Raw genomic sequence first — 26,993 nt, 5'->3', positions numbered from 1 at the left:
CCCTTCACATCAAAAGACAACCCCCGCCCTCCTTCATAGTTCAAATAGAGCTTAGCAAGCCTTGAGAAGCCCAAAGTTCCCAAGCGGCAGGTGTGTGTGGAGGCTTAATGGTGGATGTTTGAGGCGGAAGAAGTGTCGCACATGGAAATGTTAAGAGATGACAACATGGGGCAAGTAATGGAAAAGACACTGCATGAATGAAGAGATGAATGGTGTCCACGAGGAGGAGAAAGAGGCGAGCAACTAAGCGGGACCAACATGGTGGTCAATGCAGGCAGCCAGGCCAATAAGTCGAACAAGGAAGGGATTATTTTGTACTGCACTGTAACAAATGAATGCGTATGGCATGAATTGCCATAACACCCACCCAACTTCTCCTTTCACACCTGAATTCAGAAAACTCTGCTCTAAGGAAGGCTAGAAATTGGGGCAGGGTGACGGGTGCACTTCCCTCTCTCTAACCATTGGCCAGTCTCCAACCATTTATCAGTCTGCTGCATATTTGTAATGTATACGTTTTCACCCAACACATGTTCAAAGATGTTACATAGCAAGGTGCCAATCCCCCTCCCTTCTACACCTCTTCCTGGGGCCAGATGACTACATGTCACTAAGACCTTCCCTTGCTGCACATGTTTTTGAATGCTGGAAGATGTAGTGTTGGATAACGCTAATTGAATAAATTGGACAGAAGACCCAGATCCCAATAGTTTGTAGAAGGGAATATCAGTATGGAGAAAGTGGTGGCCTTGACATGCAATCATCAAAAAAATGGAAATGGGATGAATGGAAACCTGCGACCTGATGGAGAACCAAACATTCAACGTTGCTGGTTTCCCTGAATCCACTTGATTTTGCATGGTGTCCAGTCTTTCCCTGCCTTTCTGAGCACAGGCAGTGACTAATGTCAGACCTTTGCCTTTATAAACATACTTACTATTTTTGTCTCCATCACTGTGCCCCTCAACATACACTTATTAATCCAGTTATGCCATACGCTTTCAATTAGTGCACTCACCTCTGCTGCACATACATTTAAGTGGTGCCAACATGCATTCATGCAGTGTCAATCTGCACTTGACATGTGGTACAGGAGTGCCAACGTCCACTTCATTATTGTTGGAAAGTTTAGACTCAGTATAGTAAAATGAAGACTGCACACAGGGGATTTATGCTGCACAGGGTTCAATTGTGCCGAGAAAACTATATACAAAGAACAGTTGCTTCACTGGTTATAAAGTTCTTGGCAGTCTCTAAAGTGAAGTCTTTAGATTGGCAGTATGAGTCCTGCAAATATAGTCAGCTGAGGAGTGCCAGCAAGCCCTTCTGCTGCGGCTCAGTTCCGCTCTCATCTCGCTTCCGCTCTCTGTGCGCTTTCCTTTCTCCTCGCGCTTCCGCTCGCTTAGTCTTGCGAGGCCGCATTGATCGAGGACTCTCGCGAGACCCTCTCACCACACTGTCAGCAAGTTCTCTCAGGGAGAGGGCAAGTGCTAAAAAACGGTATTTACTAGTCTGTTGTGCTCACGCAAGCTATTTCACCTCAAAGCTCTGCATGGAAAAAGGTGTTATTGAAATGGATGCTCCATGTGCGTCACTGTCAGCTGAGGAATGTCTGTGTCTGTATGTTCTGACGTGTGCAAATAACTCCATGTCAAAAGGGGTAGGGCTGTCTAAATCTGCGAGGCGTCATAGTGCCAGTGTGGGAAGCTGCTCCAGTTTCTGCACTGTGCTTCCTCTATAGCTCTTATTTTTGGAAATGTTTTTATAGGTTTAAAACAGTGACATGATTTTAGATCATTGAATGGCCTGGGATAAGTGATATTTACATCACAATCCTGTACCTTTAACATTCTAAACAGCATTTAGAACAATATCATTTTAGCATAGAATACATTTATAGTTTAAAAAACAAAAAGGTCTGGAAGCCCCTCTACCAAGAACGAACACGGCCAAATAACATGTTCTCTGGCAAGGTGCCCCTGGACCAGGGACCAGATCGATATTTCTCCTCTGTGAAAGGTACAGTAAGCTAAAAAGTGATTGGTTCACCAACAATCTCCCCCCCTCCCATCCCCCGATCAGTTGGCACCTTCCCAGGGATTATTTGGCCATGTTCATTCTTGGTAAAGGGGTTCCCAGACCTTTTTTTTAATATTTTTAGGAGCTTGGGGTTTCAACCTAAATTACCCAGGGTAATTCAGATGTGGGCCTCTTGCTCACTGTGCTTAAAGAGGCTGAAACATATGTCTGGGGTTGCTGTTGGTACTCTTGTTCAGAGGAGAATTGCCTAGCATTTCGGTGCTGGACTGCCCAAGTAGGTGGGATCAGACTGATATGCAATCTTTCTGAAAAAACCCTCAATGCAAAATCAGAAGAAAACCACATTTCCGACGGTAGAAATAAAACTCGGTGAAAGTAAATTCACGTGTCTGGGAGACCCTATCCCTGCCTCAGAAAAATCCAGACTATCGGAAGAAATTGAGATCTCTTCCCAGGCCATTACTGGGACTTTGAAACAAATGTCCCCACAGAGAGAGGAGAAAATCATCACAGACTCACATTACGCGATGCCGATTATTTGGCTATCCTTAACTGCTAAAAAGCATGTAAAATTTCTAAACCGCGGGACCATACTCTCACTTCTGAAAAAAGTTCTGAGTTTGTTTTTAATCAACAGTAAAGACACAGAATCAGTCAGATTCCCAGATCCAATTAATTCTCTTTTGGCAGAAGTGGGCTGTGCCTCCAGGGAAGTGTTCCATGCAATTGAAGATGCAAAATCGGATTTAAGGAACTTGGACATATTGGTTTTAAGAAGTCAACCAAAACCACTGCAGCCACGGAATATGGCAGCCGGAAAGAATGTTCACTTTCACGTAGGGGCTACCAAATCGCAATCCCCTACCAAGATGACTACAGCCACATGTGAACAGACGAGTGTCTCCAATAAGGACCCTTCTACCGAGTATTCTAACGGAGGTCTTTCAGAAGCTGGGTATAGGGACCCAGCATCTTTGAAAATAAGGGGTTGAGAGTCATCTGCTGGAACACACAGGGGCCCAATAATTGTACTTCAAGGGCCATAAAGAACTATCTGTTTGATGCAGGAGATGTCATAATGTTGCAGGAGACATGGCTCGTAAATCCTATAGTAGTTGAAGGGTATTCAATTGTTGTACAAGGGGCAGCACAGAAAGCTAGAGGGAGGCCGAGTGGGGGGTTGCTTATTGCCTTCAAAAATTCAAAATTTAAGGATGTTGTCATCAGAAGGGAATTTTCAAGGGCTACAAATGTGGAAGGCCACATTTAGAATTGGGGTGTGCGACAGAGCAATGATTTTTTGCAATATTTACTGGAATCCTTCTAGGATGGCGCTCCTTGAAGGGTTAGCCAAGGCATTAGGTGATATGAAATCTGCTTTTCCAGGGGCGAACATAATCCTAGGGGGTGACCTAAACACACAATGCATGGACCTCCCAAGAAATCAGAGAATATCTGTGGGGAAAAGAACTACCGAAAATGGCCACCTGTGGGGAGAGTGGTTAAATGATTGGGGCTTGAAAATGTCAAATGGGGGTCTTCCAGGTGACATCCTGGCTAATCCAACTAGGATTCAGGGCACGTCTGCCTCAATATTCGACTATCTTTTCCTATCTGGTGGTCTCTTCGAACAGAAAGTAAACCTAAACATAAAAGAGGGGGGTGGTATTGACCATCTTAGGTTGGAACTCTTTTTCCCAGAAATTTCAGCAGAAATCTTGCCACGGATGCCTCAGAGGCTAACAGCTTAGAAAGGCAAAGTTCGCCTAATGAAATATAAAGCTGGGGGAGCTGACCTAAATGAAAGGCTTTCTGCACTACCAGAAGTAGTGCATAAAGAGAATTGTTCTCCCTCAGGCTTTATTAAATTAATTTGGCAAATCTGTCCCCCGAAGCCAGGTGGGGGTGAGTCTAAACATATCCACTGGCACGTGTTTGATGAAGAAACGATGGCTAAGAAAAAAGAACTCAATGGCAGGTTGAGGCTTATAAAAAGACTCATCTATTGGTAAAATTGAACAAGGGGTGCAAATAAGACTGTTTAAAACCAGGTACAAACAATGGTCAGTGGCTAGGAATGTAAAAAGGTTCCAACAGAATGGGGAGCATATCTTGGAGGTTTTAGGCAAGAGAGATGCTAAGGGGTTTTGGGACACCATGCATGAAATGGAGGGGGAAAAAACTACTCAATTGTGCAATTTGGTACCTGAGGGTGAGTGGATCAAATAGCTAAAGTCAGTCTTTGGTCAACCAGTAAGAACAGTTTGTGACTATAATACTAAGGCAGAATGGCAGCTTGATCTCAACACCTCGGTTATCGAAGACTTCATTAGGAAGGCCTCGTCCTCGAAAGCGGCAGGGCCCAACGGGCCTACTTATCAAGTCCTGAAGGGAAATCCAGCTCTATGGGCAAAATTGCTTAACTGGCACTTTAGGGAAATCCTGACTCAGAAACAATTACCAACATCGTGGCGCACTGCCACAGTTATCCCACTATTCAAGGGGGGTGATAGGGAGGCGGCGAAAAATTACCGCCCCATCGCCTTGCTGGATATTGACAGCAAGATTTTTATGAAAATCTTGCTGGGGGAACTGGAAGCATGGGGAAAAAAAATTCAGAATGCTCTCAAAATGTCAAACTGGATTCAGGATGGGACTCTCAACGGCAATGAATGGCGTAGTATTAAATCTTCTGGGTAAAAATACTCAGGGTAAGGGAGGTGAACAACTCTATGGTGCCTGGGTAGATTTCTCAAGGGCTTTGACCAAGTGGACAGGGGAAGGTTGTGGATGAAATTAAGAGCAAAAGGCATCCCAGAGGGGTTCCTGGCGATGCTCATAGAATTCCATAAGGGCAATGACATCAGGGTGAGATTACATGCGGAGGGTCATCTGTCAGAATCCGTGAGAGTTAACTGGGGGGTCAGACAGAGTTGTCTTGGGGCCCCGTTATTTTTCAACTTGTATACCACTGATATGGGGGATTTTCTAGCATCCTTGGCGCTGGCCAGTCCTTCCCTAAATGGTAAGAAAATACACTGGCTGGCCTACGCCGATGATGTGGTGGTTTTAGACAAAACAGCCATTGGGATGCAACGTTTACTTACTGGTATTCATAACTATGCCGTTGAAAATGGGCTCTCCCTGAATCCTAACAAATCAGGGTGTTGGTATTTAGGTGGTCAATGCGGGGGGGGGGCAATCACAAGGGTGGAGGATTTGGTTTACCTGGGACACAAAATCTATGCCACACCGGCATTTTGCAAGGCGGAGTCTGACCTTGAGACAAAAATAAAACCCCTAGCAACCCAGATGAAAAGAATTCTTTGGAAATACGGCAAATTTTCATTTCATTCATACCTGTTCTCAAGTTTTACCAGGCCAAAGTCATCCCTGTTTTATTATATATGCTTGAAGCAAAACCCCACCTATGGAACACGTCCTGGCAAAAATGGGAAGGTCTTGTTTGGAAATATGCCTTGGGTTTACCAATGTGTCGATCGATGGACAATAGCAGATTGGAACTGGGCATAAGATCATTAAAATCCCAAGCAGGATGGAAACTGCTGACTTTGCACCACCGTATTACGACAACTCAAAACCAATCCTTATATACAGATATGAGAAAACATCTGGAGGCTGTTAATTCCGACCATTTGGATAGACTTGACTCGCTGGCGAAGGAATGGCAGGAGTGGGCGGACATAGGCTCTAAATTGTTGGAGGAAAATCCATTAAAGACCAAAAAACATGGGAGGAAATGGATTGGATTAAGACCCTTGAGAAAATAAGATCAGGGCCACACCCAAATCCCCTACAAAGATCGGAAAGAAAACTGGGCTTCCTCAGCAAATATCTAATAAAATTCCCAGACTGGAGACTCAGGAATACGTTTTTTAGACTGAGATTGAACATATCACATACTGGGGAAATTCTGGCGAGAAGAGGTTTGGGGGCTTTATCAGTGAGTCTGTCAGCCGTGTGCCGAGCCAGAAAACCAATCAATCAAACATCTGATGATGGAGTGTGACGGCACAAGAAAGTCCAGGCATCAATTTTTCAGTAGGTTCATGTCCGATTTAACATACTGGGCACATGGCCATTTCTGGGAAAGCCTGATCAATGGTCATTCCCATCAAAAGACAATCGCTGTTGTTAAGATGCTTGAGGACTGCACGTTAGAATTGTAAAATCCTTTTAAATATTGTTCAAATTTTGTTTTAACTGGCTTGGATGAAAAATGCTTTAACTGTATGCATTTCCTTTTTCGTTAAATTATGTATTTAATTTGAGATTTGTGAAAGGTTATATTTTTGTAACCATATACAATAATTTTAAAAAAAGATATACACATGGCTGTTTCTCCTCTGAAAGGTACAGTGAGCTAAAAGGTGTTTGTAAAGCCTCTAGAGTGGGCACCTTCCCAGAGAACAGGTTATTTGGGCGTGTTCGTTCTTGGTAGAGGCGCTCCCAGAACTTTTTTTGACCTGTATAGGATCAAATGACAAAACAGAAAGCCACATGTCCCCTTCAACTTTCTTTGCACCTGCATCTAAATAAAATTGTCAATTCTACAAACAAATTAATAAGTGAGAATGGGGAATTATTAAAGTTATTTGACATCCCAACATGCAATGCTACAAACGCTTATTCCCTTAGAAAAAAGGGCAAACATTGAGCAAGGGTAAACAATAAAAGTCTTGGGACAAGAATCCAATGCAAGTAGTGAAATAGAAGTTTACACCAGTCCCATTAGTACTAAAGAAGGGCAAGTGGATGGGAAAGTAGAGAGGAATTGCTTAGCAAGGTAATACATGGGCAAAGAGGAGGGCTATCTGGCCCCATATGAGTTGCTCAGAAAACCTTTACAAGGGGCTGCAAAACATTATAAGATACCACCTGAGACAGGTAAAGATTGTGAGTTAACATTACCATATAAAGATGGAAGCTATAAATCAACTAAGAATAACAGGGAAGAGCGCAGCCACAATACCATGCAAAGTATACTACTTCCATATGACCACGGGGAACTCGTGACCATCATTGATTAATCAATTATTTGAAGAAACAGGTATTCCCTGCTCAACTCAGAACGCAATGTGATAATTGCAAATCCTCCCCAGTCAAGCACGACTGCCTAGATATCTCAAATTTGTTGTGAAACAACTAATCAAAAAATTGGCCCAGAGCAGAATGTACCATCTAAGGCACAGCCTGAAAATTCTAAGCCCAACCAACAAAAAAGCACAACGGTTAGGAAACAATTGTTTTGAAACGGCCAAAAGAGCAGACAAGCAATAATAGGGAAATAGTAGGGAAAGCACAGATGTAGTTAAAATATTTTACATGTATTATAACATTTACAATAGAAAATCAATGAGATAAGAGGAAACAAAAATACTTAATAAAACATTTTGAAGCAGCTGAGCTGAGCTCACATTAAATTACGCAGCAGCTTTTAGCACTCTGATTTTCTTAAATCAATATCTCTTCAAAGTTAAGGAACGAGTCTAACCAATCAACCACTAAAAGTAATGGGTTCGATAAAAAGGATTGCGACAAAGTGACAAAAGACACAATTGACCCAATAATCGCTGACCCAAATGCCAAACCAATTGAGAGCTAATTTTGAGGAAGTGGGCAAGGTTATAAAGAGACATTTATTAACTAATGCATCTCCCTGTAGTAATATCCCATGCAGGGGTCACTTAAACAAATTATCAAAGGTTCCTCATAGCCAACAGATTAGACGTCATAATCCAAATCTTAGTGCCCCACCTATAAATGTTATATACATGTCCTCCATTTCTAAAATACAGCGAGACTCAAAAGAGTGGGTCCGGGGGGCTCTTGGATAAACAAATGTTCCCACTGATAAGGGATGTGAAAGGTTGCTGTTCAATAATACATAGTGGTATAATTAGCACAGCTCACCATCACAATTACGTCAACCCTGAATATGATTACATATGCCTGAAACTAGCTAATGAGAAATTGGTAAATTAACTCCTATCAATTTACCATACAGATCTACCACCCAGAGGCTCAAAAATACAACTGAAGGCTAATCCACCCGACCAGTTTATCAAAAGCAAAAGATAAGACTTCCCTGCTAAAACATTGCGTATATCACCAAATAATGAATCGTAGAAGGGCATAAAAGAGGTGGGTGCCCTTAGGGCAAGAGCACATCTATGCAAAGTGTTTGACTACCAGGTGGCAATTACCAATGATTCAGTCTGACACCAGTTCCATCGATTGATATCTGGCCGCCTCCACTGAACTCCCAACTTGATCGTGAAATAAGGGATGCATAATGTGCAGGAAACATCAAACAGATAGATGGGTTGTTCATAACGTCCCAGAATACAGCCAGGCTTAGGTCAAAATTAGGTGATGACTGGATGGATTTCATTAAGGAACATGATGTTTTTCATGAAACCTGGTTCCTCGAATATGACACAATCAAGGATTAGATGGGCTTCAGCATTCCTGCAACAAAAGGAAAAAAGGATGACCAAGTGGAGGGTTAACAGCTTGGATTGAAACGGGCCTGTGCATTGGGTGCTTCTCCCTACCAACCGGCTCATCAGATATACAGGCAATCCAACTCGATTTAGCGATGGGCCTCATAGTGCTGGTGGTCAATATAAATAATAGACGAGGGGCAGGCATGAATATGGCAACAATGTATGGAGTACAAGACTTCCACAAGACATTGGAAAGAGAACACCAGCCACAGTAAGAGATGTATGAAAGTCATTGTAGCTGATTTCAACCTCCAGTTCAAGCCCCTGGACAACCTACAGGAAATATTAGTTAAGGATAGGTAGGGGGAATACCGACCCTTAATCACAGTAAGCCAAAAAAAGAAAGCCAATTTACAGTAGAGGTGGCTCAGCTGTGGTATGCAGCATGTAGTAGGAGGTTGGCAAGAAACTCTGGCCCGCCAAACGTGTAACGTTGGAACGCGTGCCAGCCACTTAGATTGTGTAATGCTGAATCTGAGTAAATGAAAGTTTGCGCTCAGACTCCACACAATAGATAGAACAGAAAGTGATCATAAGGCGATGAGACTTTTATAACAATGGTCAAAAATACCGAGAGAGCAGTCATTTGGAACCCCGGAATAGAATACATAATAATCATAAAAACTTAAACTGGGAAAACATTAAATGGACGAAATTCGTCTAAGACTTTACCAGGCGCTTCTCCCTCATTTATAACAGTTCATGAAGCATTCAATCACAGAAGACCGAATAATCTGGCACTCATTTCACTATTGTATTGTCCTTTTAATTTCCTCAATCTTCTCTAAACAATTTACTGTGACTAGGCAAGCTATCATCCAACCTCTGGCTTGGTGACAGTCAACACCTGTTCCTCATTGCGCGACTCAGCTTTATTTTTAATTTACAATAGGTGGTACACCCTGGAACATTATACCTGGCCACATATGTTATCGGCAGTCTTCCTGTGAACTTAAAGTTTGACTCCAAATACCCTTTAAAAATGTATTTAATTCCTTAATTTCCTTTGCAAAGTATCTCATTAGTCCAGTGAGTTATAATCTTTCACATCATCACATTTGTATCCTCTCTTTTGTTCCCTTCCAGAGGAAGCTCCTGCTTTGTTCTCCTGTAGCAAATTTTCCTGCTGGTGTCTGCTCTTCTTAAACCCACATTCACACACACAGGCCCTTTTTCATCGACTTTCCATGCCTTTACCGAAGCCCTCAGTGGGTCTACCAAAAGCACCATTTACACCAGCAGCAGATCACAACACCTAAATAGCTTTTCCTGTGCGTTCTTGCTGTGTCAATAAACCACTACTTGATCTTCAATATACATATCAGGGTTTGTTTACACTGGCCCAGAGTAGCCAAAATCCGAAGTGCAGCCGCACTGACCTCAGTGGCAATCCATGTGTGTTGTGGCCTTGTATAAAATCACTGTCACTCGAATACTTTGGCTTAAAACAGCAGCAGGTTGTGTGAAAGCACCCAGATGTGTTAACTAACTCGTGGTGCTTTCGAGAATTGGATCTATGTGATCACTGTGCCATTTTTACTGCGATCACGGAAAATGCTGACTTGTTTTTATTTGACCCTCTTTTCACCTCATATGTATACAGGGAGAGACTACCCGCAACCCCCCCGCTACTACTCCCTAAATTCATTATATATTTTTTCCTACAACCCCACATATATATGGGGGTAAAAAGTTATTTTCTGTGGTCGTAGTAATTGTATGTTCCCTCTAGAAACACATGCAAAGTGATCTGACCATATGAGGCATAAATCCCTAGTTTCCTCTTTTGGCGCCTACTGAGGTGCAAAACTCATCCATATCCCAAGAGCTCAATACAAACAAAGGCGAGACAGATGATTCTATGAGATTGGCCCATTCTTATGGAAAAACATCCACCAATCTAATACATATATCAATTCTTCACCGCCCCGGAAACACATTTCTGGATTCTGATAGCCCCCGCTCTCCCCAACACACCCTTGCATGCTTTCATTGACCGGTTTAAGCCATTTGCGTCCACTCTTTTGATCAGAGGAAACCTGTAACAGCCCATTGCATGTGCATGATCCAGTGGCAGTGCAATTCATGCAACAAAAAGGAGATTTGTAGCATTTCTCCCTTCTAGCAAATGTCCAGATTGCCTACTACGCAAAAGAAACCAAATGCATTCATAGACAACACGTTGTTTTCTCTCATTCAAATCCATTATCTCTGTTCTAGCTGGTGATCTATATCTCACTGTCTACCCCTTTGCCTATTAAATGTTACTTGTTCTATTGTTAATCTGCTGTTGGTCTCTTGGCATCTATCCCACTCCTCAAAAGTCAATTCAGACCTGGTGTATTTGCTCTGTAAAAGAAAGGAAAGAGATGCATGCGCTGAGACATAGATTTTGGATACATGTGACGTGAGAATCATCTTGCTGGCACACAGTGGACTCTTTATACCCACTGACAACTCTAGCCTTTCATTCAACACCTAAAAACGTCATTTGGCTTTGCACAGTACTGATGAGAAAGATTGTCTGTTATTTTTAAAAAGCAATCTTACTTTGCCCTTATATTGTTTTTTATAGCATACTGTTGCTGCTTGAATGAAACATATTGTCCTGAACTCGAAAGCGACTTGAGGAAATTGCAATGGTAAGAAAAATATGTTTAGTTGTGCAAAATGTAATCAACAGTGCCTGCATGTTAGTGATAAATTTGTTTAGGAGGTTTGACATTTGAGCCCTGTTCACATATATCTTTGGTTTATTTAACTGTTCTGTTGTGTTATATCATGTCACCTTGAACCACCCTTACTTGAAATTGTCTCCCCAGTGTAGAGTTATTCACATTTAACTGTGCTCCCAAATCATGCAATCCATTTGTGTGAATGGAAATTTGATGGGGGTCTTCCATTTTGGGTGGATTTGAAGGTGACATTGCACTGTTTCCAACCAAATCCATTAGCGTCCATAGTAATTTGGTAAGGATCTTACATTATAGGCATTTTGGTGGATGCCCTTCTGCTGTTTCCATCTCGAACCGTTAGCATGCATGGTCATTTGGAAAGGATCTTCCAGTATATGCGCTATGAAGGGTGCCGTTCCACAGTTTCCTGCTGGATCCATTGAGATTGTGTTCATTGGGGGTGCATGGGAGGAGGTCTGCTTATTTTAGCTATATAACATCTTGTGTGCATTGAGCTGTGATGTAATTACTGCAACATGGCCGTGAGATGGAAAAGTTTCCTTCATAGTGATGCAATATTCCAGTGATGTTCCTTGCATAATCTTGATTCCAAATTGTGCATCATTTATTACTGCCCACTGTCTGAGTTAAAGGCAAATCCATGTTGTTGTGAACTTAAATTGATGTCCTTTACTGTAAAGTATTTACTAATGCACCTGGACAGTGATTTAGAAAAGGAGTAAACAAGGGGACATTGATTGGACAGTAGCCCCACCAACACACTAATTAGTAAGCAGAGTAAGTGAAAACCCGGTCCCAGTGATGGCAGTGGAGTCCTGGGTGTGTATTAGAGATATATGGTCAAGTTGCAGTGCAGTGGTTCCTGCCATTTGCACAGGGGAAAACCCATTCAGTCAACACATAATTGCTCTGGGGTTAGTTTCTTCCCCAACACAAATACCTGCGACCAAGCTCACTGCACCAGCGAAAAGGTAGGTAATACAGTCCTGTTTTCAGTTTTCGTTGTGTAAACAGTTAAGAACTGCAATGCTTTGGCATAGCGGTTGTAGAAAAACTGTTTTCCCTGGGATGACCAGATGGCAATCGTTCCTGTCTCAAAAGATTCTGTCGTACGAATATGAGCATCCATGGTCCTCAACACTCGGGAACGGATCCTACAATGGGGTGCAATCCAGACAGGGATGGATCTCTTGGATCCCCACTGAAACACAATATGGGCACACTGGTATGGTCCCTTTATTGCCAATATCAGCACTGTGGTTGAGCCCGTGTAGAAGTAAAGATTACAATTAAATGAAGTTGTTTGCCGTATGTGTTAATGTAGTTCTTCCTTTAGTCTAGCTTTTGTCTTTATGCTACATTTTATGTTCCCCATTCCAAAATTACAACATCAAGATGGTGCTGACACAATTCAGTTTAAATTTGCAACACTTGGAATGCTGCCATCAAAAAATGCAGTCAGCAGTGCAATTTATATGTTCCAACACACAGTACATATACAAACTAAGCCATACACACTAGGAAATTGAACAGGCCTCCTAAAAAACACCAAACATAACACTACAATCTTCAACCAACGCATCCTGGCAAAATGGGCACACAAGTTTCCCCTCCGCACAGACATGCTTCTGTGCTTTCAACACAACACCCAGAAACAGACCTCCGCACGCAGAGCTTAGGGTACTTTTCTGCATGCATCAACACAACAGTAAACCTAAAACATGGAATTAAGATTGCATACATGATTTACATAGGGGGTCATTCCGAGGTGGGCGGTAGGGGATACGAGGCACCGGTAAGGAGGGCGGTACCGGTAATCCCCTACCGCCCAATTCCGAGGTCCCTTAGCGGGAACCGTAAGGGATGTGTGGTCGGACCACACGTCCCTTACAGGTCCAGCTAAGGGAGCAGGACCAGGGCGCAAATAACGGGTTTGCCATTCGCGAGCCCGTTATTTGCACCCTCCCCATTCCCATTGAGCCCTATGGGGACTCAATGGGAATGGGGAATGGTTGGTGCAATGGGGATTTACCGGTCCCGCCAGGGTCGGACTAGACCGGTAAGTCCCCATTGCACCACACCGGACTCAGTCCCATTATTGGAGGCAGTCATGGCGCTATTTGCGCCATGACTACCTCCAATCTCGGAATGACCCCCATAGTCTACCCACCGATCATGATCTTTTACTTCATCCAAATCATATACAAGCTTTAGGGTGGGTAATAAATGAAACAGATTTTTGAAAAATCTATTTGTTTATTGCTTACTCTGCATGTGTAACATTGCGTTAATTGCGTTAACCTGGTGAAAAACGTACTAAAATTCAGAATCACAGCAAAAGTAATAGATACTGAAAAGCCTTTGATCAAGAGGGAATATCTGTGGTGAGCATAGACACAATTCGCATAGGAGCAGGTTCTTTTAAAAGCATCAAATCCCTCTGCAAAAATATGGTATCTGAAATCTGTACAAAAAAAAGCTTGTAATAGTTTTGAAATGGGCAGAGGAACAAGACAGTGTTGTCGACTATCACTACTTCATTTTGCAATATATGTAGCCTTCTGCTGTTGATATTGAAGAAAGTTAAGGGGGTTGTCCGATTTAACTGAAATTATTGGACTAAGAGAGTCTCTCTCTGTATGCAGATGACCTTTTAGTAGTAACTTAACAGAATACATGATACGGGGCTCTGTTGCGCATGGCAAAGATGGCCGCCTGAAAGAGAATCTCCGGTGCCCGGCATCAATACGCGCCTAAAATCCTTGACTAAAGGGTGCAGTATGATGGAAATGTGATTCGCCTTAACTTCAGAACACCTACACTACTGAATCGTTCTGGTCTCATTGTGGCTGGCTCCCAGGGGAGCTTGCTATATCTCTGTGGCCTGGAGACATGCTGATTGAGCCTGCTGGAGCTGGCGAGCGTGATACAGAGGCTGCCATGAAGTCCCGACCACTTCAGTGACATCAAGGAGGACGCCTGCTCCGGGTGATGCAAACCTGCCATATATCCCCTCTAAGGGACCACCCAGGTCAGTTTCGCTGCTCCTCGGCCCTGCTCACCTTGCTTCGGTACTAGGCCACGCTGTTGCTCCCACCCACCTCCACAGTCCGGGAGCTACTCTGCCTGATCCTGAGCGGCTACATTGGGAGCCTCCCACGGTGGATGTGCATGTGGCCATTCCAACAATATAATCTGTGAACTGAGCAGCACCTCCCTCATTTACAGTGCCCGCGATCGGCATGGCAACCCCACATACTGCGGGGAGCAGTGGTGCACTCGGGCCCCTTTCCTCGATACCTCCTAAATTTTCATGGGTGCCCATGGACCTTTGCTGCCTTTGTGGTGTTACTACACCTGGTCTGGGCCACACACCCCCCCCTCCTTCCTTGGCAACCTTCGGCCCCAACTTCTCTCTGAACTTCAGGACGCTACACCTTTGCAAGCACGGGAACAACACATAGTTTGTTGCCTTTCTGTGTTCGCTGCACTGAACTCCCCGCCTCCATTACCTGCTCAAGGCTGCAACAAAATAGAAACGATAGCGAAATACCTCAGGCAGCTAATATATCCCACCAAGTACAATATCTCTGCGCACCAACCCTGGTGCCTCCCCCCTCAAACTTTTCACGTGGCCACCCTCCAGCTTCTTGCACCCAGTGCAAGTATCCTTGCGGCAGCATTATCAGTGCAGGCCATTGATCACACAGTAATTTCCACACCCGCGTTGCAACGATGATGGTGGGCGAGACGGCGTCCACCTGCTGCAGGAGGCGCCACCAAGTCCTAACCAACAGCCCCGGTTCTTGGCAATCTCCCAGATGGGCTCCAGTCCACTTTGCCTATGAAATGCATTGCTGCAACTGCAGAGACCTACCACAGGGCTATAGGTCACTGCCCTGCCCTGACCCGACGGGTGAGGTGATTCCACAAGCAGTGGCAACCACACTCAGTTCACTGCTTCACTGAGGTGCTGTACTACACTCATCGCCCCTACTAGCACCTATGAGTGAAAGCGGATTACTCCCTGCAACCTCTACAATACCACTGTATTATACTACCGAACACCTTAAGTGACCGCTTAATTACCCCCTGCCTTTATTATTTATTTATTATTAATCTGTTTCTCCTTTGCTCCGAACTTTCCACTTCTCCCCCCGTACATGCCAATTTCCCCTCCCCCTCTCCCATGCACTTGCGCTTTCTCAATGTCACTGGGCCCAGTAAGATTGTTGGTTTGTTCTCCCCTGTTCCCCTCCCTTGCCTTGTCGTGCTCTGAAACACTTGTGTATAAGCGCGATAGAAATAAAACATCAATATCAATACCCCTTGCATTGGCCGCTCAGCCATCTCTGCTATTGCCTCCGGCAGCTGAAATTCACACTTGCAACTCGTGACTATCTGACGGATCCTGCTACCGCCAGCCTAATACTGCTTCCACCGTTGTCGGGCCCATCTCTCTTACCGGTTGCCACACTGCATTTTCACATCTGCGTTACAGAGTAACAGTGACCAAAGGAGCCGGGAAGAAGCAGAGCTCGATACATATGTTCGCCAAAGCCACACCCAAGGCAGCAGATGGAACTGACGCTGGGGAGGGCACGGCCGGTGGGGTGTCTGAGATGGGCGAACCCAGTGAGCTCCACCGGGTGATGGAGTACATGCGAGAGGGATTCACCGCCATACTCAGTGAGTCGCACAATCGGCTCAATAAAATCTTGGATAGAAAAATCTGATGCCTGCATAACGGAAGTGGAAACAAGAATGGATACAACCGAAGATGAGGTTATTGCCCTTAGAGCGGATGTCACCTCTCCCTCGAAACAGGTACTATCCATTGGCAAAAAGAATGAGGATCTTGAGACCCAATCAAGAGGCAACAACCTGCAGATAATGGGGATATTGGAGGAAAACATTGCGGGGTCAGTGGAGGAATTTGTTGATCACACCTTACTCTCCTTACTGGACGCCCTGAAATTATCGCCACAATTTGCAGTGGAACGGGCCCATCACACGCTCACTCCCAAGCGCAAACCTGGCACTCCACCTCACCCAATCATAGCCCGAGGCCTGAACTACCCTGACAGGCACACGCTACTATGGGCGACAAGAGCCAAGGGTGAGCTACTACTAGACTCCAACAGGATACACCTACAACCCGTTTTCTCGATCACTGTGCAGCACGAACGCAAGACCTTAATGGTCATGAAGAAGAGGCTCTGTGACCTCAATGTGAAATATGCCATGCTTTACCCAGCCAAGCTGAGAATTGAACACAGCAACAAAGTGTATTTCTTCACTATACCTGAGGAGGCCATGAAGTTCCTAGATTATCACTTTCCTGGCTGACCACAGGTAACATACTTTCCGGGTCCCCGGATCCCCTTGTTGGCCACTCCCTGAAAGGATTCAGACAGAGGACGACAAACACCTGTATACTCATAGGCATTTCCCCCAAAGTTACCGTTGACGATTTCACCATTTAGTTTCTGTACACTTGGGAAGTATGCGCCCGTTACCCGTTTGCTTAAAATGTAAGCTTGGCTGTGTAGATGCCGGGCCAAGGCCAGTTGACAGCCCCCCATGCAAAGTTGCAAATGTTGTTGGGGTAGGGGCTATCATTCCTCTGATTGGAGGTCGGATGGGGCGGGGATGTTGGGTTGCGGGTTGGCTACACAAAAAATGCTTCACATGCTTGTGGTTGTTGATAAAATGCAGTGCTATATAGTTATGGCTCCATTGTACTGCCTGAAACTGGCCCCATTAGGACACAAAGCCTATTTTATGTTTTGGTTTGATAGGGGTTGAGCCGTTGCAATTCATGTGCTTGAATGTGGGTGGTTTGGGCAACCTGACAAAAATGCAACGCTTACAGCTATATACTGAGCGACACAGGGTGCGTATCCTGTTCCTACAAGAAACACATGCATTAGCTGTGGGCTGCGAGAAGTTCAGCAGAAGTTGGGCAAACAAAAGATATTTTACCCCATACTCGACTCAATGTAGGGGTGTTATGACCCGTATTCATAAGTCCATACGTCGAGAAGCAGGCACACTTAAATCCACTAGGGCTCTATGTATTACTGCGGGGTCTGCTGAGAGAACAAGAAATAGTCCTACTGAATGGATACAGACGACCCTGAATTTTACTCTGAAGTGTTCAAAACTGCTGATGTTATACTCCCTAATACCAGTACTGTGGGGGTTGGGGAGGGTGACATCAACACAATAGTGGACGTAGATTTTGACAGGTCTGGAAGTAGGCCTCGGCGATTGAGCAGGGATGCCCAGACGATATGAGAGGGCCTAATTGATCTTGAGATGGTGGATGCCTGGAGGAAGCTCAACCCGACATTACGCAAATACTCTTATTACTCCACAGTGCATGACTCGTACTCCCCGATAGACATGTGGTGGTTGTCTGTCGTTCTCATAGCCCACCTTGGCGGTGCTGACATACTGGCTAGAACCTTCTCAGATCACTCCCCATCACATTGGCGCCAACACTGGGTGACACAATAAGTGCTAGGAAAGTATGGAGATTTAAGCTGCAGGCATTACTAGACCCCATCTTCAAGACCGAAATGGGGAGATGTATGAGTATTTTGAGATCAACACAGGCTCTGTGGGTACACAGGGACTCTATGGGAGGCTTTTAAAGTCTATGTGCGAGGCATGGTCCTGGCCACCAAACTGCTCAAAGAAATACGGCGAGACATTCATACTAGTGAAACTAACCTAAAACGGTTGGAACTACAGTATGCATCCACACCTGGTGTTGGCACCCTTGTCGACATTAAGGCTGAACACAACATATTTCGGACACACGCTGACCGAGAATTGATATTTCTCGACAATCCAGGCTTAGCAAGACAGTATGGGGAGGGGGAGTGACCTGGCAGGCTGCTAGCTAGGATGGCACGACCAGCTGGGGGAAGCCATCATATTCCACTCGTGCGAGACACGCCCGGAGCACTGGTTCACACCTCACCTGAGGTGACCAAGGTATTCCATTCCTTCTATGCTGCACTATATGCCAACTCTGACACAGCAACCCTCCCCGAGATAGACGCATACTTTGACAACTTGCCATTATCAATGCTGTCTTGACGAGACACGGGTGATTCTTGATCGATCAATCTCCTCGGATGAGATCTCCACCGCCATCAAGTCGCTGCCAGCCGGAAAGGTCCCTGCTTCAGACGGCCTCACTATGGACTTTTTCAAGCACTTTAAATCCCAGTTTGCCCCTCGATTGACTGCCATATGGGAAGAATCCTGTACATCGAAAACACCCCCTCACACTACGCAAAGCCGTGATAACAGTCCTGATAAATCTGCCGAACAATGTGAGTCCTAACAACACCTTTCCCCTCATAAACTCAGACGATAAAATATTTGCCGAAGTCCTGGCCCTCAGACTGGCCCCTTACATTAGACATTATCCACCTGGACCAATCTGGTTTTGTTCCCAGTCGTTCCACAGCGCTCAATCTAAGACGCTTGTTCAATGTCCTGGCTGAGATGAGCCCAGAAGCACAAGCTGTCGATGCAGCCCTTGATGTTCGAAAGGCCTTAGATTCCATCTCCTGGCAATTTATGTGGGCAGTATTGCATAAATGCAACTTCGGGCCTCGATTTATATCATGGGTACAACTTCTAAATACGTCATCTACTGCTAGATTTAACATAAATGGGTCACACTCGGATTCCATCGGCATTTACAGCAGGACCCGTTAGGGATGCCCCTTACCACCCTTAATATTCGCTTTTGTGATGGAATCACTTGCAGATGTGGTCTGACATAGACCCCCCCAAAGGGGGATCAGACTCTTCGGCGAACCCGATATTATTTTGGTATTCGCGCATGTTAAGACGGATTTCTGAACTCTGTCCTGGTGGCGCAGAAGTTCAGAAGGCCAACCTAATTACTTGGAACAGGGTAACCTCTGGACAAGCCAGACCAATCAAGGTAGCGATCGCGGCGGTCAAGACTAGGTCTCAAGAGGGGTGAGGGTGACTGAAAGCCCGCAGTGAGCACACAAAGCAAGAGCGCTGACAAACTACTCCAAACAGTTGTTATATCAAAAATAGATACACATTTATTTTAAGGCCTTTAAAATAATGACCGTAGCGAGAAAATCACAATATCACAATATTAAACCAACACATACCATATCAACACAATATATATACAAATACACAGTCGCAAGCGTTTAAAGCACGAAATATGTAGTCCACCTGCCAGGGAAGGAAAACAGGCAGTGCGATAATGCTTTCGACTCAGTTCGCCTTCATAGGCACCTAACTAGATGGAAGTCCGAGCCCTGCGAAGAGTGGAGCCTTGTGCTCAAAGTACCTGCCACGCCGGTGCCGACGGGCACAAGGGGAAGCTCTTCGGAGGAAGTCAGGCGGTTCACGTTAGTGCACAGCAGAAGAAGAACAGGTTCCGCAACTCAAGCGCAGCCTCCACAGCGGGCAGAAGCAGAGCGCGAGCGCGGCAAAAGGGTGCTGTTTTTACACAGCAGGGAAAAGCAATGGGATACTGCAGGAGGGCGACCAGATCCTAGATATACTACTCACCGGTCCCCGAAGCAAGCAGACCCAGGCTTCTCCACGATAGTTTCAGCAGCTGGCAGGTTCAGAAGAGCAGGGAACGCTTTGTAGTCGTGTAGAGCAAAAAGACGTCCCAATCGCGAAACCAGCACAGTTTGTTGCCGCAGCAGGACAACGGAGCGGCCGTGTGTATTCAAGTCAAATGTACACTCCTCCCTTCAGACTTGGGAACGCCAAGCGTACGAAGCGTGGGAGAGTGACCAGGACTCGAAATACAACACAACCTGGCGGCAGTTACAGAGCAGGACTCCCTTGTAAGCTGGTCAGTCAACTGGATGGCCCAGAGACACTTCCGAAGGCTTACTTGGCAGGAGATGATGAAGTCGCCGGGAATAGCTGTTCCTGCTATTCCAAAGGTCGAAGCACCAGTACAGGCCTTCTGGTTCGATCAGAGGAGAAAAGGGTTTCACAGGACGACAGCAGTGCAAAGGAGGATTCCTTCAGCGGGTCACCAGCGATTCCTCGGTCCAGCCTCTTGGTTGCAGGATACTTGGCTCCTGTATTCCTTCGTTCGTGAGAACTCAGGAGATCGACATGGTAGTGGTGTTTCCAGCACCCTCTTATCCACGGTTCCCTTCGCGCCAAAACGGAGGGGAGCCAATGGGAGATCCGCTCATCAAAACACATACCATACGTGGACCAATCACGGACCACGGTGGTCCCAGGCATTCACACCACCCTAGACTCTCTGGCACCCAGGATGTGTATTGGGACCAGACATCCCAGCCCACACCCTGGAGGCACACAAACGACATGTAGAAGCCCGCGAAAGCAACCACGTTTCGCGGGAAAGTACATGCCCAAATAAGGAAGGCCCCGGGTCGCCGGACCTGGGGAAGGTGAAGGGAGCAAGACGGACAGTGGACAGGACAAAGGAGCCTCGCGGCCTGGCCATTTTGGGAGCCAGGCCACCATTTTGGGTTCAGTGCAAAAACGTGCTCAGAACGCCAAAAGGAGCTCAAAATAAACAAAACGATCGCTGCCACCATTCCAGTCCCTGAATGACTTGCACCGATCAAATACCATCCTAAAAGAGTATCTAGGGCCTGTAGAAGGCTAGAGACCCAAGAGAGCTGTAACTTAGCTTACAGTGCCCTCTTGTGTCGTGTTGCACTAAAGCTGCGACACGATAAAAGAAACTACGGGAAACCACGTTCCCCGGTACTGACTGTCTTAAGGGCATGTCAGTTTCCCCGTAAGAAAGGAGCGAAAGCCCAGAGAAGTGCGGCAGAAGGCTGTACTTCTCTGGCAAAGTCAAGAACAAGGTTAAAAACAATAGCAAAAAGTTTAGGGGTTGCCACATGGAAGGAAAATTCCCTACAATTACGAAATCTTTCCTAACACTCGCCCCTCCCAGACTATGGACAGGGGGAACTAATCCACCCCTGGATGAGTCTCTTGTTCAGGTCGGTTAAACATTCTGGACAACCCATCAGCATTGCTATGTTGGACACCTGGCCTATGCTCAATAGTGAAGTCGAAGCCTTGTAGACTTATGGACCACCTAAGCAACTTTGGATTCTCCCCCTTCATGTTCATTAGCTACTTTAACGGCTTATGGTCAGTCTGCACAGTGAAGTGGGTCCCATAGAGGTAGGGCCTCAGCTTCCTTAGGGCCCATACAACAGAGAAACATTCTTTCTCTACCGTGGACCACCTGAGCTCTCTGTCCTTAAGCTGGCGACTAATAAAACCGATAGGGTGTTCCTTACCCTTCTCATCTACTTGTGATAGTACAGCTCCTATCCCAGTGTCAGAGGCATCCGTCTGCACGATAAAAGGTCTTTGATAATCAGGGGCCCTGAGCACAGGGGCCTGGCACAAGGAGTCTTTTAAGCCATTGAAGGCCTTCTCACACTCGTCGGTCCAAGTTACCTTCTTGGGTTTCTTCGGAGTTGTGAGGGCAGTCAGAGGAGCAGCTATGGTGCCATAGTCTGCCACAAAATTGCGATAATACCCCGTGAGTCCTAAGAAGGCTCTCACTTGGGTTTGCGTAGTGGGGGTAGGCCAGTCTTGTACTGCTTGTACTTTACTGGGTAGAGGCTGTATCCTCCCTCCACCTACTTCATGTCCAAGGTAAACCACTGAGCCTTGTCCAATCTGGCATTTACTCGCCTTTATGGTCAAGTGGGCTTTCTGAAGAGCCTGGAGCACAATCCCGAGGTGTTTCACATGGTCTTCCCAGGTGGCACTGAAAACTGCTATATCGTCCAGATATGCAAGGCAGAATTCGTCCAACCCATTCAACACATGATTCACAAGCCTCTGGAAAGTGGCAGGTGCATTCTTCAACCCGAACGGCATTACCCGGAATTGGTAAAGGCCGTCTGGCGTCGAAAATGCTGTCTTCTCCCTGGCATGTTCTGCTAAAGCTATTTGCCAATAGCCAGCAGTAAGGTCAAACGTGCTGAGGTACTTGGAGGCACCCAAAGTATCCACCAGCTCATCTGTTCGAGGCAAGGGGTGGGCATCTGTCTTGGTGACAGCATTCAGAGCCCTGTAATCCACGCAGAACCTCAATTCAGAAGTGCCTGCCTTTGGAACCAGAACCACAGGACTGGACCAAGGACTACTAGAGGGTTCAATCACCCCAAGGTCTAACATTTTGTTGACCTCGGTCTTAATATAAGACCGTACTTTATCCGACATCCTGTATCCCCTACTTTTGGTAGGTACACTGTCTCCTGTGTCAATGTTATGTTTGCACCAAGGTGTCAAACCAGGGGACTGTGAAAACAGGGGGGAAAACTGCCTAAGCAAACTTTTCACCTCAACCTGCTGATCAGAAGTCAGGTGAGGGGCCACTCGGACACCCTCAACGGAGCTATCTGAAGGACCGCTTTGGAACAGGTCGGGGAGAGGTTCAGACTCCTCTTCCTCAACGTCTGACGCCAGTAGCAGTGCTGCGATTTCGACTCTTGGGACGAAAGCCTTCAGCCTATTTACGTGGAACACTTTTGGAGCCTGTCCAGGCCTTCCAAGGTCCACTAAATAGTTCACCTCACCCAGGGGCTCCACCACTGTGTAAGGGCCTGACCATTTGTCCTGTAAAGCGCGAGGCCTTATTGGATTCATGATCAGGACTTGCTGACCAGGTGTAAAGTTGATGAGGGAAGCCTTCTGGTCGTACCAATGTTTCACCAGCGCTTGCCCTGCCTTCAATTTATCACTAGCCAAGCCCATCAGAAGTACCATCCGTTTTCTGAGCCCTAGCACATAGTCAACTACATTGGTAGTAACAGGGGGAGTGGGCATCTCCCATCCCTCCTTGACAATGGCTAAGGGTCCCCGTACGGGATGACCGAACAGAAGTTCGAAGGGGCTGAAGCCAACACCCTCCTGTGGTACCTCTCGGTAGGCAAACAGCAAGCATGGTAAAAGAAGATCCCATTTTCTTCTCTGAGGCTCCTCCAGAGCCCCAATCATGCTCTTTAACGTTCTGTTGAAACGTTCCACCAGACCATTGGTCTGGGGGTGGTATGCAGAAGAGAACTTGTAGGTGACCCCACATTCTTTCCACATAGCCTGCATATACTTCGACATAAAGTTGCTGCCACGATCTGACACAACTTCTTTAGGGAAGCCAACCCTAGTAAATATGCCGAGTAAAGCTTTTGCAACTGACTTGGCAGTTACAGTTTTCAATGGGATGGCCTCAGGATACCTGGTTGCATGGTCGACCAGCACCAGGATAAACCTATTGCCCGAGGATGTTTGCGGGTCAAGGGGACCAACGATGTCGATCCCTACCCTTTCAAATGGTACCCCCACAACTGGGAGCGGTACCAACGGAGCTTGGATTGTCGCGCCAACCTTACCAGACAACTGGCAGGAGGCACAACTCATGCAGTGACTTTCTACTTGCACCCCCATCTTGGGCCAGTAGAAGTGCATGGATAACCTTTGCTTGGTCCTCTTCATACCAAGGTGACCAGCAAGGGGAACTTCATGCGCCAACTGCAGGAGGAAGGGTCTAACAGCAAGGGGAACCACCAACCTCCTATGGTCTCCTTCTGTAGACTCTGTGGGCTCACTATACAGGAGTCCACCTTCCCAATAAATCCTATGCTTCCCAGGAGGTTCACCCTCAAGCTGGGAGCAGGCCTGTCTCCTTAGGCCTTCCAGAGATGGGCACTCACGTTGGCCTTTACTGAATTCGTCCCTATCAGGACCTCCTTCAACTAACAAGTCTTTTAGTTCAGGATGATCGTTGGGGTCGAATACTTCAGGCATCGCCACCTCCTCGTCAGGCTCGGGCGATTGACCAACTTCCTCCACCGCAGTGGTAGGCGAGCTCGGGGGAATATTCTCTTTCCCCCGTCTTGACTTGTAGACTCCTTTCGCCTTGGGTTGCCCCTTCGGCTGGGGCGGCGTATTGGACTTGGCCAATGCTGCCCGTGCTTGAGACCGTGTGTAGGGTCGTTCGGCAGTGTCTCCTACGAGCCCTAAAGCTCTGAGATCATTACCTAATAAGACCTTTCCCGGGACGTTTCTCTGAATGCTCACTGGAATCCTGACAGCTGTACCATTTAAAGTTAGATTAACAGGGATCACGGGAAACATACGGAGGGGGCCGTCAGCCAACTTAGTGGGCATCAGAGTAGCTCTGGCAACTTCCTCTGAGTCTACCAAGGTAGAATCCACTACAGTTCGACTGCACCCACTATCCCTAAGAGCTGGAGTATCCACTCCATTGATCAGCACACTGTCTTTAAAGTAGTGCTTGGTATTATCCGGAATCCTAGCATACGCCTCTGCGACTTTAGGCTCCCAGGAACCCAGGGACACTAAAACTACCTCGGCCTCTATTCCGCTGGGAAATGAGTCCGAGGAGAAGGATGCTCCTGTAATCTCTTCTTCCTCGTAGGAGGAGAAGGCCAGATTAGCGGAGTGGACCCCCAAAGGTCTAACCTTACAACGGGGATCCCCCTTCACATGGTCAGTTGCTCCACAAGAAAAACAAGCCCCAGTGGGTCTGTTTACGTAGGGAGGCTTATTGTAACCAGAGTTCTGTTTCGGAGGCGCACCCCCACTACCCTGTGAGTTCTCTTGTGTCTTACCCTTGTTTTTCTTTTTGTGGCCCTTTTGGGAAGAAGATTTAGCAGATTCCCCACCCTCCATATCTTTGGACTTTTTCCCCTCCTCCTGCTTACCAGGATGAGTTTTGTCCTTATGGGACACTCGATGTGACACCCATAAGTCTGCTGCAATGGCCAGCTTCTTAGGATCTATCTCCTTCGAATCGGCCAAATGCTGCTTAAGCTCCGGGGAAGAAGAAGCAAAAATGTGTTCCAGCATGACAAGATTTATCATGCCGTCGAAGGTAGAAACCTTATAGCCTTCGACCCAGCCAGTTAAGTTTTTCAAAGATTCAGCGACATAAGATACCCAAGTACCACCTTCCTTTTTCTTATACTCTCGAAAACGCTTTAAATATTGGGCCGGAGTCTTCCCAAACTTTAAAATGAGAGTCTGCTTTAACATTGCGAAATCAGCCCGCTCAGCCTTCGACATTTCCATAATGGCACTACAGCCAGAATGGGGCAGTCTACTGAGCAACCACGCAATCTTATCAGCATTGTCAACTTCCTGGACCTCGCATGCATACTCAAACGCATTCAGCCAGTCCATAATGTCATTCCTCTCTTCATACACACTGAGCAGATCTTTTGGAAACCGTGGATGAGAGGAGGCCCCAGACCCATGTCCAGGACCCTTGGATCCATTTGCAACCTGAAGCTTGGCCAGTTCCAACTGGTGATCCCTGTCTTTTTGTTTTTCTGCCTGTTCGATTTTTAGTTTGGCTATGCTGAATTCAAGCTCCTGCTGCCTAAACCGCAGCTCTTGCTTCTTGAATTCAAGCATAGCCTCCCCATCAGCACTGGCAGAGGAAACATTAGACATTACATCCTCCCTGTCCTCGTGGTCGCGATGGATCAGTGCAGCGGCAGAACCGTCGGTTCTGCCAGTGAGAGCAGCCCCACCACCTTCTGCACTGTCCTCGGAAGTTATAGCGTCAAGCTGCGCTTCCTGCCACGCCACGATTCTCTGGATCATTTCCAATTTAGTGCCTTGAGAGGAAACACCTCTCTCCGCACACATCTTTTTCAGCGTTTCTGATTTGGAAGCATTTAAAGTTAACAACGTATTTGTTTCCATACTGTTTGATAGGACTATGGCCTTTTTAAAGTTATATTACAACAATTCACTACGTGTACTGTTTGGAATAACCTGAAATGCCTTAGTTCGAGCGCAACACTGGATACCTTCAGTCGTATCCCACCGCTGTACACCAATTTGTTAAGACGGATTTCTGAACTCTGTCCTGGTGGCGCAGAAGTTCAGAAGGCCAACCTAATTACTTGGAACAGGGTAACCTCTGGACAAGCCAGACCAATCAAGGTAGCGATCGCGGCGGTCAAGACTAGGTCTCAAGAGGGGTGAGGGTGACTGAAAGCCCGCAGTGAGCACACAAAGCAAGAGCGCTGACAAACTACTCCAAACAGTTGTTATATCAAAAATAGATACACATTTATTTTAAGGCCTTTAAAATAATGACCGTAGCGAGAAAATCACAATATCACAATATTAAACCAACACATACCATATCAACACAATATATATACAAATACACAGTCGCAAGCGTTTAAAGCACGAAATATGTAGTCCACCTGCCAGGGAAGGAAAACAGGCAGTGCGATAATGCTTTCGACTCAGTTCGCCTTCATAGGCACCTAACTAGATGGAAGTCCGAGCCCTGCGAAGAGTGGAGCCTTGTGCTCAAAGTACCTGCCACGCCGGTGCCGACGGGCACAAGGGGAAGCTCTTCGGAGGAAGTCAGGCGGTTCACGTTAGTGCACAGCAGAAGAAGAACAGGTTCCGCAACTCAAGCGCAGCCTCCACAGCGGGCAGAAGCAGAGCGCGAGCGCGGCAAAAGGGTGCTGTTTTTACACAGCAGGGAAAAGCAATGGGATACTGCAGGAGGGCGACCAGATCCTAGATATACTACTCACCGGTCCCCGAAGCAAGCAGACCCAGGCTTCTCCACGATAGTTTCAGCAGCTGGCAGGTTCAGAAGAGCAGGGAACGCTTTGTAGTCGTGTAGAGCAAA

At 46.3% G+C, this 26,993-nt stretch overlaps 1 protein-coding gene across 14 annotated transcripts in view; it reads left to right on the top strand.

The window, feature by feature from the left end:
* ADGRG2 (adhesion G protein-coupled receptor G2) overlaps window positions 1-26,993 on the top strand; it is an 835,692-nt gene that overhangs the window by 502,181 nt on the left and 306,518 nt on the right. For all 14 annotated transcript variants that reach the window (XM_069636971.1, XM_069636968.1, XM_069636965.1 and 11 more), the window contains one exon: window positions 11,146-11,212. In XM_069636971.1, coding sequence (XP_069493072.1) covers window positions 11,146-11,212 — 67 coding nt within the window. The remainder of the gene's footprint in view (window positions 1-11,145; window positions 11,213-26,993) is intronic.

The sequence above is a fragment of the Ambystoma mexicanum genome, chromosome 7p (genome assembly GCF_040938575.1).
Source record: "Ambystoma mexicanum isolate Mex_15411 chromosome 7p, UKY_AmexF1_1, whole genome shotgun sequence".
Classification (NCBI taxonomy): domain Eukaryota; kingdom Metazoa; phylum Chordata; class Amphibia; order Caudata; family Ambystomatidae; genus Ambystoma; species Ambystoma mexicanum.
The sequence above is the reverse complement of the archived record's forward strand: the minus strand, read 5'-3'. Positions and strand labels throughout refer to the sequence as shown.